Genomic DNA, 18,357 nt, shown 5'->3' with positions numbered 1-18,357 from the left:
GTGGGCTTTGAGTGACGAACTTGCTTGCGTAAAGGATGGGTTTGTCTTGGGGCTTGTGGGGAGGGCGACAGGGCTAGAAGACGCTTCCGAGCCCAATAGGCCCTAATAAGGCCTAATGCATACGCAATCTTTGCGCGTCGATGGCATGAATAGGACATACAGAACTCCTAGCAGCACAAAGTAGAAGAGTGTAACTTTGCGTGCTAGGAGGGAATGTGACACGCGCATTTTCCGGGCCTAGACCAGCCACATTTGCAATAAGTAATACCATATGTCATGTCATGTCATGACCAACAATCGACAGGGCCTGGGATTGGAGTTTAGGGAGCGGAATTGGAGGAGGAGGAATTTAGATTGACTTGGTACATACAGGAGAAGATGCAAGTTTGGAACATGCGGAATATAAGCTCATTAGAGCTAGAAATAGGCCGCTAGACAGAAGCTTAGTAGGATTAAACCACAGCAAGGCGAAAAGGAAAAAGAAAAGGGCTAAGGGGAGGGAAACTAAAAACTTTTAGCAAGCGATTTTGTCCAGGGACAGCTGAGGAGATATTCCAGTTTATTTCAGCTCCTGTAGGACATGTACATATGCGCACATCGTATACGCATGTGTTATGGTCGTAGGCGTTGGTTTTCTCCCCGAAGAGATGGTTGCATAGATGAAGCTTGAAGTGCTACCTACCGTTTAAAGTCACCTGCCTGCACCTTATCGTGACTGTCTCGGGATACAGATTGAAAACATGCCTGAAGCCACGGCGAGCTAGTACGTGGAAACACGAGCACGCAGTTGATGTGGAAAGTGGTGTTGACCTGGCACAGACAGCCCGGGATTTCGATTTCGACAGCTAATGACATCATTTGACAGTAATGTTCTGCTTCTTGGACGAGCATAATCTAAAGACCATACTGCCAAGCGCCGGATTCATCATCTTTCGGTGGCTGTTTCCAGCAAGTTCTGTGTGATGACTAATCAAGATGACTAATCAGACCTGTAGCCAATAATATCGAACGTCATTGGGGAAGCTTCTTTTTTCTTCCTTCTGCCTTGCGTCGCCTCTGTTCTGCCTCATCTTTCATGATAGTACTGTGCATTTAAACCCGCCATATCCTATTGTTCTGCCATCTTGGCCCCCACCTATCCTAAATCTTCAAGTGCCTAATATTCAATCACACTATCATCGCGTCACCATGGCTTTCAACCTCGTTCGCCAGGCTCCCGCGGCAGTCGCCAAGTCGCCGGCTCTCCGAAGTCTGTCGATGTCGACGCGGGCTTTCGCCTCCAGTGCTAAGCCGTACTCAACTTTTTTCACTTCTCGTGCCATCCCGTCCATGGCACGCTCGTCTGGCCGCTCCGGTGCGCGTTTCTACAACCAGCAATCATACCAGCAAGCCGCCCCTGTCCAGGGCAACACGGTGCGCAAGCTTCTCGTCGGAGGCGCTATTTTCGGCGGTACCCTAACGGCCATCAACCTTGTTTTTAATCGTGAGACTCGCACTGATGGTGGGATCCCCGCCTTTGAGCGCAACTACTTGAATGACACCTTCTTGCATACTGGCTTGGGCGTTGGAATTATTGGGCTCTCGGCCCATCAGATGATTCGCTCAGGGTTTGTCTACCGTCTCATGGTAACCAACCCGTGGCTCGTCGGCATCGGTGGCCTAGCTCTGAGTTTTGGTACCATGATTGGAACACGCTCGATTTCGCCTGACAAGTAGGTCTTTTCTCTCTTTTTTTTTTTTTTTTTTTCTCCACTGCATTGCAAACTCCCCTGGCATGCTTTAGTCGATAAGTATATATGCTAACCACCGTGATCCAGCTATATTCCCAAGTATGCCATGTGGACTGCTTTCAACGCCACCCAGGCGGCCATGATTGCGCCCATGCTTGCTTTTCTGCCCGGCGCTTTGATCGCCCGTGCCGGCCTCTACACTGTTGCCATGATGGGGTCGTTGTCTGTCGTTGGTGCCACTGCTAAGCAGGACAAGTACCTTTACATCGGCGGCCCCTTGCTGGCTGGTGCTGCGATTGTGGCAGCTTCTGGCCTTGCGCCGCTAGTCATCCCTGCTACAGCGATCCGCACTCTAGCTTTTACCGAAAACCTCTGGCTATACGGCGGCCTGGCCGTCTTTGGCGGCTTTACTCTGTATGACGTCCAGAAGGTCCTGTACCATGCGCGTCTTGCCGAGCGCGGGGCCATGAGCAGAGATCCCGTCAACGAGTCTATTTCTCTGGAATTGGACTTCATCAACATCTTCATCCGTATGGCCCAGATTCTGGCCATGCAGGGCCAGCGTCGCAAGTGAGCGGCCGGGCTGGTGCTTTGCTAACGGAGTGTTGGGTTACTGCAACGGCAATTTATCCTTGCTTTTAGCATTCATATGGTTATGGCGTTAAGGAGGGTTCGAGTTGGATAGAGAGAGAGCTTCTCCTGTTCTCCGCTCATTGTAGATTACTTTTGTATTATATTGATTTGGAATACCACATCGCTCTGCTTCAAGAATATAATAAACTTGGAATAGTATCTATGTTTCCGGGCTAACAGCAACGTGTCTCCAACATTATAAAACCATTAGTCTTCCTAGTTGTCTGATGGGAATACGCGCAAGAAGTGCGTGGGACATTCATAGCCAGAGGGATTATTCTCGAGGTAAAGCTGGTGATAGTCTTCGGCGTTCCACCATTGGCCTGCTGGTAATATTTGTGTCGCAAGCGGCCGCTTCCACCAGTTTTCGCCAGCCGTCTTCGTCACCTCGGACGCGATCTTCTCCTGTTCGGGAGTGTGAAAGAAGATGGCGCTGCGATATTGGGTCCCGACATCAGGGCCTTGTCGGTCTGGCGTAGTAGGGTCGTGGATTTTATAGAAGAACTCGATAATCTGGCGGTATGAGACCTTCTTTGGATCAAAGATTATCTGCAGCGCCTCGGCATCTTTGATTTCGTTAGCCAAGAGGAACGCAAAACGCTGGGCTAGATGGTGGGAGAGGACGTGAAAAAAGTGGCAGAAAACTTACGACCAGTCGAGCCTGAGCACACATTTTTGTAGCTTGGGTGTGAGACATCACCGCCAGTGTAGCCGACGGCGGCATCTAGAAGGCCGTTTCCATTGCCAAAATGCTTGCGGTAGATGTGTTCGACGCCCCAAAAGCAGCCAGCGGCTACGGTTGCCTTCTCTGCGCCCTCAGGGATTGTAGGGCTTGCAGAAGAGAGGGATCTGACCATGCGGGTGATAGCAGAGGCCATGGTAATGGAAGTGTAAGGGCTGCGCCTGTGTGTGTATCCAACCCGTGACAGGAAGCGGGTCAACGGAAGGTTTATGGGTATAGGCTGGTGTTTATGTGAGACGCAAGGTTCGAGTGATTTGCCATCTAATAAAATATGTTGGCCAAGGTCCTGAGGGGAAATGAATGATCTACTGCAAGGGGTTTTGCTTTGTCTGAAAGCCTTTTGATGACGCAATGTGGGGCTAATGAGCAAAGCCTGCAAGCTAAGCTTAGGGAGATAACAGCTTAAGCATCTCTTACCCAACATAGTAAGCTTTTACTTAGCAATGACGCGTGATTCAGACAGCTGATAATGTGAACAAATTTGAGAAACTACGCACTACGAAATGGTGTAAGTGCTCGCTGGTTGCAGTACATACATGACTGATTGTTTTGCTCCCTCTAATGGAAATATACCAAGGTTACACACACACAACTGATGTTACACTCAATCAACATAAAGCTCTTGTCTGCGAGGAGCTCCTGTCTGCAAGGACCTTTGTTATAATTTGTATTGCGTTGGAGTTGGCCTGCATGCTGGTGTCTAGCGCTAGTGCAGAAGCCACTTGTGCGTTTGTGAAATATCACGTTGGGTTTATGTTCAAAACTGTCAAAAACTATGATGCTACTTCTCTAAAGTTGCATGGTATTATACGCCCATAAAACATCCCCAGCCAATAAACCTCCCTTCCCCTACTCCGCATCGAGTGGACAGACAGGGGCCTGGTTATTGACCTGAATCCCTCCTCTCTTTTTCTCTGAGCTGTCGGGAAACGGGAGCACCCACCCTCCTTCAGTATCAGGAATGGAGAGCCAAAGACGGAGTAGATGGCGTCGTGGTGCAGGGGGGCGATGATCTGGGATACGGATTGAGTCAGCATTTAGGAGGGCCATGTGAGCTGGGGCTTGTATGAACTACCTTTGTATGCTGTTCGCGCATGGAGAAGATGTGTGTTGCTCACAAACTGAATATCTCCAACATCAAGAATCATGTGGAGGGCAAGGCGTTGGCAAGTTTCCTCGAGAATACTCATAGCGCGTATCTGTTCGCCACTTAGTGGCGGGATGATGCCCCTGTCTGAGAATCGTGCAAGGGAGCGTACATAGTAAGGATCCCATTTGATGTACACACGTTCCTTTCCGCCGTTTTCGATGTAGAACACTGGCTGGCGTGTCCATTCTTGTTGGCCGTGGGAAACTTCCCCCTTACGGTCAAAGTACCAAATAGGCTGTGTTAGGAGCTCCGCAACGTCAGGGTGCTCTCTCTGTAGTGTATTCCATACGTTGTGAATGCTGACGATGTCGCTTTCGCCACCTTCCTGTGCTTTTTGCATGCAGAGTAGGCCGACAATATCGCCATCGTCGGCATGGAAGAATTGCCGAGCAGTAGTACGATAAATTCGCACTTTGTCGATTTGGGTTGCATCGTCGCCGACGTCCTTGACATGGCCTAGAATATGGCCGCGGCTGTTTTGAGACACAAAGTAGCCAATATAAGTCCCAAGGCCAAGATATGCTACAGCGCTTTTATGAGGCCCCCAGGCGTCAGAGGGGAAGCCTTTGAAGAGGACGAAACCTTTGCCGTTAAGGAGATCGGTGCGGAGAGCTGCCAGGACTTTTCCTAACCTAGAGAGGGGGAAGTTGTTCTGAACGAAATGAGAAGAGTTAGACAGTGGGAAGCTCACCGAAGCTTAAGCTACATAAATACGGTTTACTTGCCTTGCTAATTCCTGTAAGAGGGGTCCCGCTTGCAATGAACTGATCTGAAGTCGCACTAAGCTCCTCGATCTCACTCGCAGTAAGCCGATGGGTCCAGCGTTCTGTATTGTTTTCATAGTCTTCCTTTGTCCAAAGAGTAGGTCCTGATATCTCTTGAGGGAAGTCACTGTAAGACCTCAAGATCTCGTAGATAGGATTGTGCTGGCCAGAAGTCCGGATACCATCTGGAAATATGTCCCGTGGCGCCTCACTATTCTTGTTAGGGAGCACGTTAACGGTGGGTATTGTTGGGGCTACAGCACTAGGAGACATGATGCCAACAAGCAAAGTAAGCAACGAGTACTGGGTGAAAGGCAAGGGATTGTCGAAAGGAAGAAAGAGAGAAGAAGGGTAAACTTTGACAAAAGATGCTTAGAGTGTCGATGGAGCCATTAAGTGATGAGAAGGGAAGTAGTGTACATGAAGGGGCACAGGAATAAGAGGAAACCAACTGATATATTTAACAACAGACAACCCTCAGACACTGGAGTCAGTTATCAATACATCAAACACTACACCATCTTGGCCCAGATTACGACATCGAGCTATGTTTTCTCCAACTCAGAGATTCCCATGCCATGTCAGAGGACATTCCGTCATTCCGTGCAAATGTATGAGGCATTTGGAGATATGTTACTAGTTGGAAGGCCGTAATCTGTAACTGTACAGCAGAAATGTCAACGAAAGAACATGGAGATACAAAATGGCGTCAACTCGGGGCTAGATGGCAGAATGGCGCTAAGAGTCTGGGCTGGCAAGGGATGCCGTGAGCACAGAAGGATGGGGTGTAGGGTTAGCCGAGTAACCCTTAGGCGACTTAAAATTGTATTAGGTGGCACGCTATTAAACAGAGTACGACAAATTTGGTATAGATTCTCTAATCTTCAAACAAAGCTGTTGTATAGGCATATGGGCCACCCAAAATCAAGCATATAGGAGTCAAGCTGACTCATGAAGCTAAGTGGATGAGCCATGAGCTGTATCGAAGTCATGGTGGTTGTTGGATTTATTCTACCCTATGAATGCCTTGAGAATCTACCAGAAGTCTTTGTTCTAGGCTAGACACTAACGACTTGATGTAGATATAACACAGAAAGGAGAGATACTCATTAGAATGGCGTATCCACTTCTTTGACACTGGCCGGCTAATGGATTCTTTGTTCCTGTACGCAAAGCATGTCAGTTAGCTGATAAAATCCACTAGGCTCAGGAACGAACTGTAGACGCTGCTTGAGTCTCTGTGGAGCCGTAGCCCTACACCCCACAAGAGCCTTGCATCTAAGGGATAGAGAGGGACATTGCATTGTATTTAGAGAAGGAGAATCAAGTGGTTAGATTTGAACACAAAGACAGCCAAGATAAACATTATAGAGACAAAGGCTGTGAATTGGTGTAGCTGTTAGTGCACAAGCTTCACCGCCTTTGTGGGGCTTGTACCTGTAAGTTAAAGCCAATCAGAGCGTGTAAAATCTGATGCCCATGTAGCAACTGTCACCAGTTTATAGACCCACTTTAGTTTTGCGGGCCTAGTACCTGATTGGTTGTTGGGCTTTGCCTAGCGCTTAAAGTCCCCTAACGCCCACCTTATATGGGCTCTAGATCTTTTCATGACTAGACACAGTAGTTCATCATCTGAAAACCTCACACACATCTGTTATCGATTCGCATCTGAAATGTTTGTTACTCTAAAACCTCGTGAGTATAAGCCTCGCCCGCTGTCTTGGGCGCTTCCACCTGATCCTACCAAGCCCAAACTACCATAGCACTATGGCATGTCCCTTTCCATCCGGGCACATACACCACCTTCACCATTTGGCTTTGGTTATGACAGAGAGGTTGCTCCACGCCCAATGGCCTAATGGACAGACCTCGATGGTGTGACCCAAACTGAATGGTGTTCTCGACACCGAACGACACGCCGCCCCACCCAACTAAAACTATCCGCCAACTTCATGTCCTAGAGGAGGTGGAATGCCGCGCGACGATCGTGGCGCTCAAATACTACGATGCTCTTGGGATGATGGCAATGATGACACTAGTTACATTGCAAAAATGTACGACCCTTTTTACTATGCATACATTGGGCCAAGCGATGATGTCACGTGGAAAACTGATCGGGACTATAGTAGTGAGGCTGCAGCATATGAGGAGCTGAAGAGGGTAGGAGTTGATGGCAGTTTTACTCCAAAGTATTACGGATCGTGGACCTTTAACATTGAACCTCAATAAAGAGGAGGAGCATGAGGAGTCCTGCTAGGAAGGTCGAAGTCCCCAGGGCTAGCACATTTGACACTGTCAATGGAAAAGGGTATACCCATTTCCCTGTGCTCAGTGGTGCAGTCTAGGGGGATCACGACAGAGCCAGCATGCTCAAATCTATTGAGGGTTAAGATACTAGTTTCCTGACATTTAAGAAGTTGGGATGAAAGACTTACTGCTTAGGGATGCACATCCAGCCAGAGTTTAGGCTCAGGGTCAAGGTCTCACTATTGTAGCTGAATTCCATGTTGCTAATCATGTTGGCAGGGCAGTTAAACCACTGATCATCTCTAAACTCAGGAATAGTGTTCCTTCCAGTGCACTCAATAGTAGAGGACAGAGCATTATTAGTAACTTTAAACTTAACCTCACTATTGGTAAAGGTGTTAGCAGGGTCAGTAGCAGGGGCAGTCTTAATCCATCTATAGGTGAAGCCAGAGACAGTCCACTTCTCGAAGTTCAGAGAAGGCTGCATACAAGAAAGTTCCTCCTCTACACGAGGGAGAACAGCAGCAGCCATAATATAGCCAGTAGTAGCAAGGACAGCAAAAAGAGAAGAAGCAGCAACCATTTTGAATAGTTTAGAAAAGTAATAAGAAATGATTAAATGTAAATTCAAATATGCGTTATCATTCGAACTATCAAACTATCTAGATTCTAAGCAGAAGAGGGGTAGAGAAGTACATACCCCTGACAACAACCAGAAGGATCATCGTGCAGGGTCTGTCAGCTGACCAGTCATGTGACACACCCTGGTCTCGAGGACTCACAGAATGTCTGCCTCTTACATTAAATGAACGGAAAATAATGAAGGTTGTAATGTAAGGGGAAGTGAAAATGATGGTAGATGCTGAGGAAGATGGTAGTGGAAAAGAGAACAACAAGAGAGGCAAACAGAGGCAAAGGGCCAGCCTTTTATATCAATTGCGATGTTAGTAGAGGCACTGTCCTTTATAATATTGTGTGGGATGTCCAGATGAGTAATCGCTTGGAGGGTGATTATGCTGAGTGCATTCTTTGCCTGGCCAGTGAACTGGAGCATCCTAGAATGCTTAGACAAGACCATTGACATTGATGGTCGAAGCCACAAAGTGAGAGAATTAAGCCCTTCAAAGGTTCTGGTAGCTCACCAACGAGACTTTAGCAGTACTCTAGTAGCTAAGTCTCCTGTCCATAGCAGATCTTTTGATGGGGTTGCTGATTATGGCATCGACTATAGCTAAGTTGTTATGTAGAAATATGCTTCTGTTGCAAAGGACTTTCACTAAACTTTAGTTTAGGGGTTAACCTCAAGAAAGGTTGAATCAGCTGGTAGAGAAGCATTTCACAATATCTTGACTCTCAACACTTAGGAAAGGACACAACGGCAGTATTGATATTTGCAACATCAGCACCTGTCGTATGTCTAGCAGAGGTGAAGAAGAATCGTCGCAGAGTAGAGATGCTATGTGAGAGACAGACAACAAAGCGACCGCATGCCTAAAACTTGGCAACAAAACAGTGAGATTCATGGAATGACAGACAACACGATGTTGACGGCACTTCCCTATTTGGCTTCACAGATAGTATTTGTCTTTAATCCCATTTGTGCGATCCAGCAGACCTGCGTTGCTTGGTAATGCTGCCTGGAAGTTTACAAGATATAACAAACTTCTAATTAATGCCTTGAAGGTGAGACTCCAGAATAGAGGCATCTGGGAATAGCGAAAAAAAAAAAAGCTTTTGTTTGGCTTGCATTGCAAGCCAAATGAACTATCTTGCCATTTTCATAGGTACAGCAGTAGGGACGACTGAGCACTATGACCAGGAGAAATGGAGCATTTTAGGCATAGTCACAACAAGAACATATCGGTCCAGTATGGAGGGAAGGCGTAGGACCGTATTCTAGTCGTAACATTAGCTGGACTTAAGCTCCTTGGCAAAACCTTAGTCACCCTTAAGCCCGCTAGTCCGGGTGTTGTCATTAGGCCGTGATGACATAGTAGTGGCCAAGGATTACTAATTGTACTGGATGTCACCTTGCAAGGAGTCGAGATACATGATATCCAGAAGTGAGTTTCTCGGCACAACATTTCCACCGCCTATTACCCTTGCCTGACGTCTCTGTGGTAGCGATAGTGTGGACTTGTGCTGTTTATCAACAAATTTAATCCTTTTTAGGTCTTGTTTTCCAGCTCGTTATATAAAAAAGTAGCACACTATGTTGTGTGGCGCACTAAACAGGTTAAGTGGCGTCCCATACATGCCCCACTTATTCATACCTCTTGTGGCTGAAGATCCATGATAGGGTTGAGACCCTATAATGAATCCTCATGAGCAATAGGTGAAGTCCAAGGACGTAGTGTAGAAGTAATACCTTTAATAAGTCAACTGATTCAATCATTAAGATCTATTCTACACACTAATAGCCCAGCTTCATCACAGGTAAATGCGCAAATATGGCTATAGGATTTGAACATGCTGATGCTGGTGTTTATGCAAGGCCCTTATGAATTGTCGATTCTCATCTACGGGTTGAAGAACAGTGCTTGGTTCCAGAGTTTACTCAAACTCTCTTGTCGGAATGGGGAAGGTATCGATGGGGAGGGTGTATGGACAGGCTGGACACGTAGTGAGCCACCTTCGCCTGGTGTCAGTAGCTGCCGGTGGCGTGCTTTCAGTCAGGGGTCCTCTGTGTCCTGTGGCATGTGTAGTCCGGACAATGCATCTGGGAGGGGGGACAGTTTTTCCAGGGCGGTGTTCCAAAACTAGGTCAAACTCTGAAAGTAGGGTTGCCCATCTGGCTTGTAGTTCTGACGATTGCTGTGCAGTTGTAAAGTGGAGCAGGTTTTGGTGGTCTGGCAGGACGTTGAAGCCTAACGTGACACCCAGAAGGCAAGGTGTGCATGGACAACTGGCACCCATGGATGACAGCTAGCAATGGCTTATAGGGAATTCTGTTGGATGAAAGCAAGAGATACAAATAGGACATAAGGCACTTGGTTGTTGATTTCTTATTTCTTCTTTGTTCTGTAGATTTTTCTAAATAAAACGTCTTATGGTATTTTCTCTGAGCACTCAGCGTTAAGCACTGGCAACATCGAGGCGGTGTATGCAGTTGTGATATGAGAGGTGGCAACTGGACTTGGCTGGCATTCTATGTCAGTTGATATCCACTCGTCAATAAAGAAACAGATAGATGAGAAACAACCACAAATCACAGGTCCCTTTTTCTTGTCATTCTTCAGATAAATGGTGGTGGAGATGATTGTTCAGTGTTCAAAAACACTGCTTGGTCCAGCCCTCAAGAGTCTGCAAACACACACCAGAAGTCACATCCCAGATCTTGACTGTGGAGTCAGAAGACCCTGATGTTAAGGTCATGATTCAGAGGCTAGATCTTCGCAGCACTTAAGACTTAGGAATGAATGTTTCGCATTGAAGAGTAAACTAGACTAGCAGTTGATTTCAGGTGTGCTGGATAGGTACGTATTATTGCAGTTTAGTACTGAACATGGAAGGCAGTGAAGATGGGTGAAAATACAGGGGAGTGAGTGAAAGTATTTCACCCTGCTCACCAGCATAACCTTCTAGATAGACTGCTTTCCCTCCTCACCAATCAATAAAGGTTATTTACCTACCATAGCAGCGCGCTCTAACCGTAACACTTATACTGGGAGCTGAGATTATGATCATCAGGACTGTGAAAGGCGTCTCACCTCCTTTTCTCTGGACAAGGTGCAACCTTGATAGCGCCTACTATGACGGCCTATGAGCCCTTCAATCTTGTAGCACCACTGACGAGATAAAAATCAGGTATTGACGTGTATATGATCGCATGGGGGGCCGAGTTCATACACAACAAGTACTGAGCATCTAATAATATTTCATCACTCATAATGCTGGTGAAAGCTCGTGTCCTAAGGCAGTGGCTGAATCATAAACGCCTGACTTGCTGATAATCCCCCCTCCAGGCCCTGCGAACAGATTTCCTTTCATGCTCCCTTGATGTTAGTTGAACTATATGTTTAATGAGCATTATGGATAAAGAGGAATATGGTATTACTTACTCATGCGACTTTGAGTATGTTAAGAGAACATTTCAAGCATCATAGTTGACAACCAGAGAGACTGATTTGGATATTCATCCAAGACTATGCGTAGATATTCTTGCCAATCGTCTTTCCAACTGCCATTGTCAAACATAGCTGTGGAGTATTCCCAGTATGCAGGATACCAGGACGCAGAATCCCAGTCGATAATGACTGGAACTCCGTCATCCCGCACCATGATGTTCTTCCTCTGAAAGTCATTGTGGGTGAAGATGGGCGTACCACCGCCACAAAGGATGGTTGGCAGGGTATGTTGGTAGTACTGAGCCTTGTAGGCTGTACGCTCGCCGGTTACGAGGGAGTATATTCGAATGATACAGTCTATCAGTTCACCCTCGGTTGCAAAGGATCCCTTGATATCGTTGACAACCTCTGTCGCCGAAAACATACTGCCGAGCGGTGGCCCGCCGTCAATGTTACCGAAAAACCCCGGGTGCTTCAGTTGCCGAAGCTGATCGAAGTATTCCCGAAGAGTCTCGGCGATGGAGGTTTTGCGAGCTTGGTCAAGGCTACCCCACAAGTTCAAGAGCGTCGTGCCCTGCACATATTGCATGACAATATATGTGACAAGGCCCTGCTTCTCTCGACGTTGGTAAATGGCGTAGACCTTAGGGACTGGCACTGTCGTAAATTTTGCGACGTACAGCATGTTATGGGCTTCAATGGGTTGGACATCCACGCCGAACTTCATGACAAATCTCTGCTGTATTCCTACGAGGCGAGCACGACCAGGCCTGCTAGGTAAGACTTCAGAGCCATCTATGTCATTTGGAGTTGGCAGTGGAATGGGATGGTTCTGAGACTGGTCTATGAACAGGACATCATATGAAATTGGCTCAGACATGACGAATTTTATGCTGGGTGATGGTGACGTTATTGGTTACTAAGGAAGCACTTGTTGTTATTGTTGTTGTTGTTGTTGTTGTTGTTGGTCATCCACTACATGACAAAGAAAAGTAGAAGAAAGAGAGACAGGAAGCTGAGATGCTGGCAATTACTGGACTGGGCTTTTGGCGCCTGGTGTAATCTACCCGCTGAGTCAGGGGCCCAATAGGTGCAGGCAGTTAAGTTACTGTGTGGGCATCACATTTACACACTCTGATTGGCTGGAAATATGTCTGTTAGTGAACTCTATGCTCTGGAATTCTGCCAATGTACCTCTCTCCCCTCCCCTGGCCAATTCTATGGCTGATCCTTACACAAAGAAATGTAAAAAGGAAGGTGTTGGATGAAATGTTGGATGAACTACATGCAGGATGGGTATTGTGGGGAATCTGCCTTTTGTCGGATTAACCCTGGGTAAACTCGAGCCTGAATACTCCAGCCCAAGTGTGCATGATTGAAGAACTTAACGCTTTAGAGAAAGAATAGAAAAGCAAGCTTCACCATTTCAAACAATCTGTATACCAGCATGGTTCCACGTGCAGTTGTACAGGATCACGAGTAACTTCCCAAGTGATAAAGTCTGAATTCAGTAGATTGTTCCAACAGAAGGAATAGTTAGTGCTGTTGTCTCTGAAGTGTTGGTGTTGTTGTAGTAGTTTGTATTGTAACCTGAGTGCTGCAGTCAACCAAGCGCTGCACTTTTCCCTCCTAAACCTAACTTTTCATTTGATCAATTGATTCTCAACAACCCTAGATTTCAGATACTACTATTGAAGCTAGAACCCTTCAGGCCCTTCAGGCCCTTCAAATAACCTAAATCCAAGTATCCAACGCACTGAAAGGACCTATAAAATTGATGAGCGTCGACTATGTCACTGCCAGCATGGCATCCAATCTCAAAGCAATATCTTCAATAAATCACATCAACTATCTGATCTAGAGGAACAGATCCTTAACAACTTTATTCTCGACCTAGATTTGTGAGGATTTCCCCCCTGGCTTCATTGTGTTAAAGAAATGGCTGATCAATTGCTTGCTGACCGCGATGCACCATCTGTTCTGTTGACTGAATGTTGCTCCCCAAGCAACGTACTCATCTCTTTCTAAACCCTTCTGAATAAACTTCTGAACCTCTGCAAACACTCGTTCCTGTCTACTAAACTCTGCCTGCCTGTGACAAGCATTATGGATAAAGAGGAAGATGGTATTACTTACTCATGCGCCTCTGAGTATGTTAAAACCACATTTGCATCCTCATAGTTGACAACCAAAGATACTCATTTGGATATTCATCCAAGACTATGCGTAGATATTCGTGCCAATCGTCGTACCAACCACCGTTGGCAAGCATAGCCGTGGAGTATTCCCAGTATGCAGGATACCAGGACGCAAACTCCCAGTCGATAATGACTGGAACTCCGTCATCCCGCACCATGATGTTCTTCCTCTGAAAGTCATTGTGAGTGAATATGGGTGTACCACCGCCACGAAGGACAGATGGCAGGATATGTTGGTAGTACCGAGTCTTGTGGGCCAAACGCTCACCGGTGTTAAGGGAGTATATTCGAATGATCCAGTCTATCAGTTCATCCTCAGTTGCAAAGGATCCTGTGATATCATTGGCACCCTGTTTTGCCAAAAGCATATCGTCCAGCGGTGGCCCGCCGTCAATGTTACCGAAAAACCCCGGGTGCTTCAGTTGCCGAAGCTGATCGAAGTATTCCCGAAGAGTCTCGGCAATGGAGGTCTTGCGAGCTTGGTCGAGGCTACCCCACAAGTTCAAGAGCGTCGTGCCCTGCACATATTGCATGACAATATATGTGACAACGCTCTGCTTCTCTCGACGTTGGTAAATGGCGTAGACCTTAGGGACTGGCACTGTCGTAAATTTTGCGACGTACAGCATGTTATGGGCCTCAATGGGTTGGACATCCACGCCAAACTTCATGACAAATCTCTGCTGTATTCTCACGAGGCGAGTGCTAAGTTTGCTAGGCAAGGCTTCAGAGCCATCTATGTCATTTGGAGTTGGCAGTGGAATGGGATAGTTCTGAGACTGGTCTATGAACAGGACATCGTATGACATTGACTCAGACATGACGAATTTTATGCTGGGTGATGGTGACGTTATTGGTTACTAAGGAAGCACTTGTTGTTGTTGTTGTTGTTGGTCATCCACTACATGACAAAGAAAAGTAGAAGAAAGAAAGACAGAAAGGTGAGATGCTGGCAATTACAGGGCTGGGTTTTGGGCACCTAATGTAATCTATCTACCTGCTGAGTTAGCAGCCTAATAGGTGCAGGTGACACCTATGTCCACTCCCTCCCTTTCCTACATGGGCATCAGTCTTATGTGGGCATCACAGTTTACACACTCTGAATGGCTCTAGCTTACAGGTACAAGCCCCACAAAGGCGGTGAAGCATGTGCACTAACAGTGGGCCAAATCCCAAGGATTCTTCACAAGTAACATATATGTAACCTAAGCGCCACACTTTTCTTAACCTCTCTTATAGAAATGGTGATAAAAACACCACAACCTATTTAATCAATTAAAACTACTCACTATACTTTTTCCCAGATGTTTCAATCACTACTTGACAAGTCCTTGAATTATGGCCAGGCTGGCTGCAGACACCACAATGCTGAATACCTGGTCATGCTGCCCTCCTTTGACCACTACTCCACGATGATTCAGCCACTACCTGTGCATCAATATCCATCCAATCAATTGCTTCACTTCCTTCTTGTACTGTCTTAACCCATCTATTCTGTAGCCTAGCCTTTTTTGCCCACTGGTGCTGGCTAAGTATTTCATTTGCCTCCTGAAGGTCTTTGTTCTCAGCAACTAATAGGGCAACCTGATGCATAACTGCCTTTGTGCGCTTCCCAAGAGACTTTAGGCCTTCAAGAATTGACTCTAGAACCTTGAACGCCTTTCTGAGCCTGCGATGACTATTCCAGTTGCAATTTTACAGGTCCTTGTGGTGCGTCGGATACTTAGATTTGGGTTGTGTTGAAGGGCCTGAAGGGCCTGAAGCGTTCTACCACCAATGGTAATAGCTGACATCTTAGGTTGTTGAGAATCAATTGATCAAATGAAAAGTTGGGTATTGGAGGGAAATGTGTGGCCCTTGGGTTACATGTACATTGTGCTATAGTACATTGCTTGGGGAGCAACGTTCAGTCAACGGAGAGAGAGATTCTGGCTAGTTTATACATCTACAAGAGTTATAGTGAACAAGAGCTACAGATAGCAGTGAGCAGCTACAGCAATAGTCCTGGAGGGCAAGGCTGCAGCGATATACCTAGCAGGCAAGGCTAGTGGTGAGCAAGGCTGGTGGTGAGCAAGGCTATAGCAGTGAGCAGGACAGTGGTGAGCATGGTCACACAAGGCCACAGCAGTGGACAAGGTAACACAAGGCTACAGTAGTAGACACAGTAGCACAGGGCCATTGGCAGTGTAGTACAAGGCTATAGCAGCAGTCAGGGCAGGAGGCACCAGTGTACTGTGACAAAAGTCTTTATCCATAAGGTTGCCTTTTTGAAGGCTAGGATCATAGCTCTTGAACAGGAAAACAAGATGCTAAGTCAGCGCCAGAGGGAAAAACAAACCCAACCATTGAAAAAAGGGGCAATGCTAATAGAGAAAGGAAATCGAGCAATTGATCACGTGGATGTTGGTGTATACATTGCAGCTGAATTATTGAGAAGTGGTGGTTGGGGAAGGCTGGTGCGTCTAGGGATTCAGCATTGTAGTGTCTGCAGCAAGCCAGGTCATAATGTAAGAATATATTAGGCAGCAATAGAGATATCTGGAGAAGAGTATAGTGAGTAATTCACTGTGGTTTTATCACGAATTCTATCTGGAAGGCAGAAAAGAAATGCGGTGTATGCTTATCATGCCTCTTAAGGAGACTGGGGGGCTTTTCTTCGACTCACTTTGCTAAGTAGGCATTATTAAGGTGGCTTGGATAAGTCTTGGGTAAACTTGTATCAGATAAACAAGGGGGATATGGCAAGGCCAGAGTAAGAAAGAGGAGATAGAATCTGAACATAATGATGGATAAACTTTAGCATTTCTTTTTTTACTCAACAGATCGAAGTTGTCAGAGAGACATTGAAGAACTGCCAAGATATAATGGCTCCTGCCTTGCTATTCTAATAAGCAAAACATAGATAACTTACATGACTTTTACAAACCCGATTCACCCTTTTCCTTCAACCCATACCAGATGCCTGCTGCAATGGACCAATACTTGCTCAGTAATATCGAGTGCTTTCTTACACTAGTTCAGAGATTCAAACCTCCTGCACTATCTAGGACCACTTCCTTTTCAGAGCTTACAGGCCTAAACCCAGATATGATAGTGGCAGCACAGCTTCGACCATTACTTCCAGCAGAACTAGCCTCTTGTCTCCCTCGGGGTGTCTTTCCAAGGCCTGGAATGCCTGGTGTGCTTGATGTCCATGAGCTTCGAAGACCAGTTAAGGGATTGGCACAGTTCCCCAATTCATTGAGAAATCCAGGTTCAAAGAACTCAATCAGGTCTGACAAGGTTTAGCATGTTGGCATTTTAATCATCCAGTCATACAAGGCATTGTTGAGTCCATTTGGATATCATCAAACATCCTCTATTGATCAGTAAAAGGAAGAAACTGGGCTGCTCAAATGAGGAAGACTGTTAATGGGATTGTCTTGTGAGGGAATTATGTGGGGCTTGTCTTGCCTCCACTACAGCCTCAGGCCTAACAGTCCGTGCAGGGAGTAGGCTGTTTGGTGATGGCAATAGCTGTCATGTAGAGATGCACAGGGATGGACTACTACATGAGTGATTGCAGATATGGCTGTCAAAGACATGGAACGGGCACATCTCTCTATTGACTGGATTAGGGTTTAATACCAGCACAGTTTGGTTGTAGATATGTCATACAATTATGCTCAGAGATGGTCAAAGAATTCACATTCAAGGGTAAACAGGGGAGGGGGAGAGAATGTGTCTAATGAGGGAAGTATTGCAGGGATAACTTGGTCATGTTCATCCTTCTCAATGGTGCACAGCCCTAAAATACCCATACTTACCGCAACAGGCAATAAATGTAATAGCTGGCAGGTTCGTGATGGCATAGACGGGCCGAACCTAAAAGCACTGGATGCATGCAGTTGTGGGGATGGCTGAAGTGAAGTGTAAGTCGTAGGTGGAGCCATGGGATGGGGACCTGTGACTTGTGAATGCTTGTAGCTTTAGTGGCCATTACACAGAGGCTGTAGAATAGATGTTATGTACAGTGTGCCACGCAACAGTAACTGATCAATATGGGGTTGACATAGGCGAGGCAATGAAGCCTATACGACAAGTTCAATGTGAAGAGTTAGGGGGCAAGCTTGATGGCAGTTTTGATCTCCTCGAGATATGGAGATATGGAAGAGTGCTGGTAGGTTGTCATTCAAAGTTGTTGTAAGAAAAGCAAGAGAAAAGCAAGAGAGAAGATGCCAAAAACGCAGAGAGAGTGACTTATTTCTTCATTAAGGAGTAAATGTGTTCATAGACTAATGATGCTGACATACAGGCCATACAGTGAAGCCAGGTGGAAACACAGTCGAGTGAGTAAAAGTATTGCACCCTGATCAATAACATGAACATGATAACTGCATTAATAGACCCTGGTTCATCAGTGTACAACATGTCAAGTTTCCAAGTGAACTCTCTTCGCAGGTCTACCATTGTCCCAAGCATTTCCACTATTGGTCTTTTGAACAGCTGCATCTTCATAGTATCCAATACGCCAAGAGTCAGGAGGACATTTGATAATCTGGGATCGATGAAAATCAATCAACATAGTGCGCCCAGACTGAGCATCATGCGTCACATTCGCCTCACGCACATCGCCGTGAACAACTCCAAGCGCCAGAAGCCTGGATTCGAGATTGTTAACAACACCATAGTCCATTTCCATGACTGGTTCACCTGCATATGATAGCAAGAGCATTTGCCTAATAGGCTGGAACCCATAATTGAGTGTCTGTTGCATTGACACATGGCCAAGACAGACTGGAACAACTTCACCTTGTACAGGTCTTAGTTGATCATACACCTTCAAT

General features: G+C 46.2%; 6 protein-coding genes across 6 annotated transcripts; 1 reads left to right on the top strand and 5 right to left on the bottom strand.

The window, feature by feature from the left end:
- Window positions 1-1,188: 1,188 nt before the first annotated feature.
- Window positions 1,189-2,304, top strand: HOO65_020012 (Growth hormone-inducible transmembrane protein; the record flags this gene model as incomplete). The annotated part of the gene is made up of 2 exons (XM_071006882.1): window positions 1,189-1,712; window positions 1,818-2,304. 2 exons carry the CDS (start codon window positions 1,189-1,191, stop codon window positions 2,302-2,304), a joined length of 1,011 nt encoding a protein of 336 aa, XP_070860650.1.
- Window positions 2,305-2,579: 275 nt separating this feature from the next.
- On the bottom strand, window positions 2,580-3,241 carry HOO65_020011 (putative peptide methionine sulfoxide reductase; the record flags this gene model as incomplete). The annotated part of the gene is made up of 2 exons (XM_071007052.1): window positions 2,580-2,968; window positions 3,013-3,241. The coding sequence occupies 2 exons, from the start codon at window positions 3,239-3,241 to the stop codon at window positions 2,580-2,582; spliced, it is 618 nt and encodes a 205-aa protein (XP_070860649.1).
- Window positions 3,242-4,142: 901 nt separating this feature from the next.
- Window positions 4,143-5,292, bottom strand: HOO65_020010 (uncharacterized protein; the record flags this gene model as incomplete). Its single annotated transcript, XM_071006866.1, has 2 exons — window positions 4,143-4,887; window positions 4,970-5,292. The coding sequence occupies 2 exons, from the start codon at window positions 5,290-5,292 to the stop codon at window positions 4,143-4,145; spliced, it is 1,068 nt and encodes a 355-aa protein (XP_070860648.1).
- Window positions 5,293-7,241: 1,949 nt separating this feature from the next.
- HOO65_020009 (uncharacterized protein) lies at window positions 7,242-7,849 on the bottom strand (the record flags this gene model as incomplete). The annotated part of the gene is made up of 2 exons (XM_071007063.1): window positions 7,242-7,395; window positions 7,455-7,849. 2 exons carry the CDS (start codon window positions 7,847-7,849, stop codon window positions 7,242-7,244), a joined length of 549 nt encoding a protein of 182 aa, XP_070860647.1.
- Window positions 7,850-11,346: 3,497 nt separating this feature from the next.
- Window positions 11,347-12,213, bottom strand: HOO65_020008 (kinase-like domain-containing protein; the record flags this gene model as incomplete). Its single annotated transcript, XM_070999972.1, has 1 exon — window positions 11,347-12,213. The coding sequence occupies one exon, from the start codon at window positions 12,211-12,213 to the stop codon at window positions 11,347-11,349; it is 867 nt and encodes a 288-aa protein (XP_070860646.1).
- A 1,275-nt stretch (window positions 12,214-13,488) lies between these two features.
- Window positions 13,489-14,352, bottom strand: HOO65_020007 (kinase-like domain-containing protein; the record flags this gene model as incomplete). The annotated part of the gene is made up of 1 exon (XM_070999971.1): window positions 13,489-14,352. The coding sequence occupies one exon, from the start codon at window positions 14,350-14,352 to the stop codon at window positions 13,489-13,491; it is 864 nt and encodes a 287-aa protein (XP_070860645.1).
- Between the last annotated feature and the right edge of the window lie 4,005 nt (window positions 14,353-18,357).

This window comes from Ceratocystis lukuohia (assembly GCF_044167205.1).
Source record: "Ceratocystis lukuohia strain C4212 chromosome Unknown Supercontig2_pilon, whole genome shotgun sequence".
Classification (NCBI taxonomy): domain Eukaryota; kingdom Fungi; phylum Ascomycota; class Sordariomycetes; order Microascales; family Ceratocystidaceae; genus Ceratocystis; species Ceratocystis lukuohia.
Note: the sequence above shows the minus strand (reverse complement) of the source record. Positions and strands in the feature narration are given on the sequence as shown.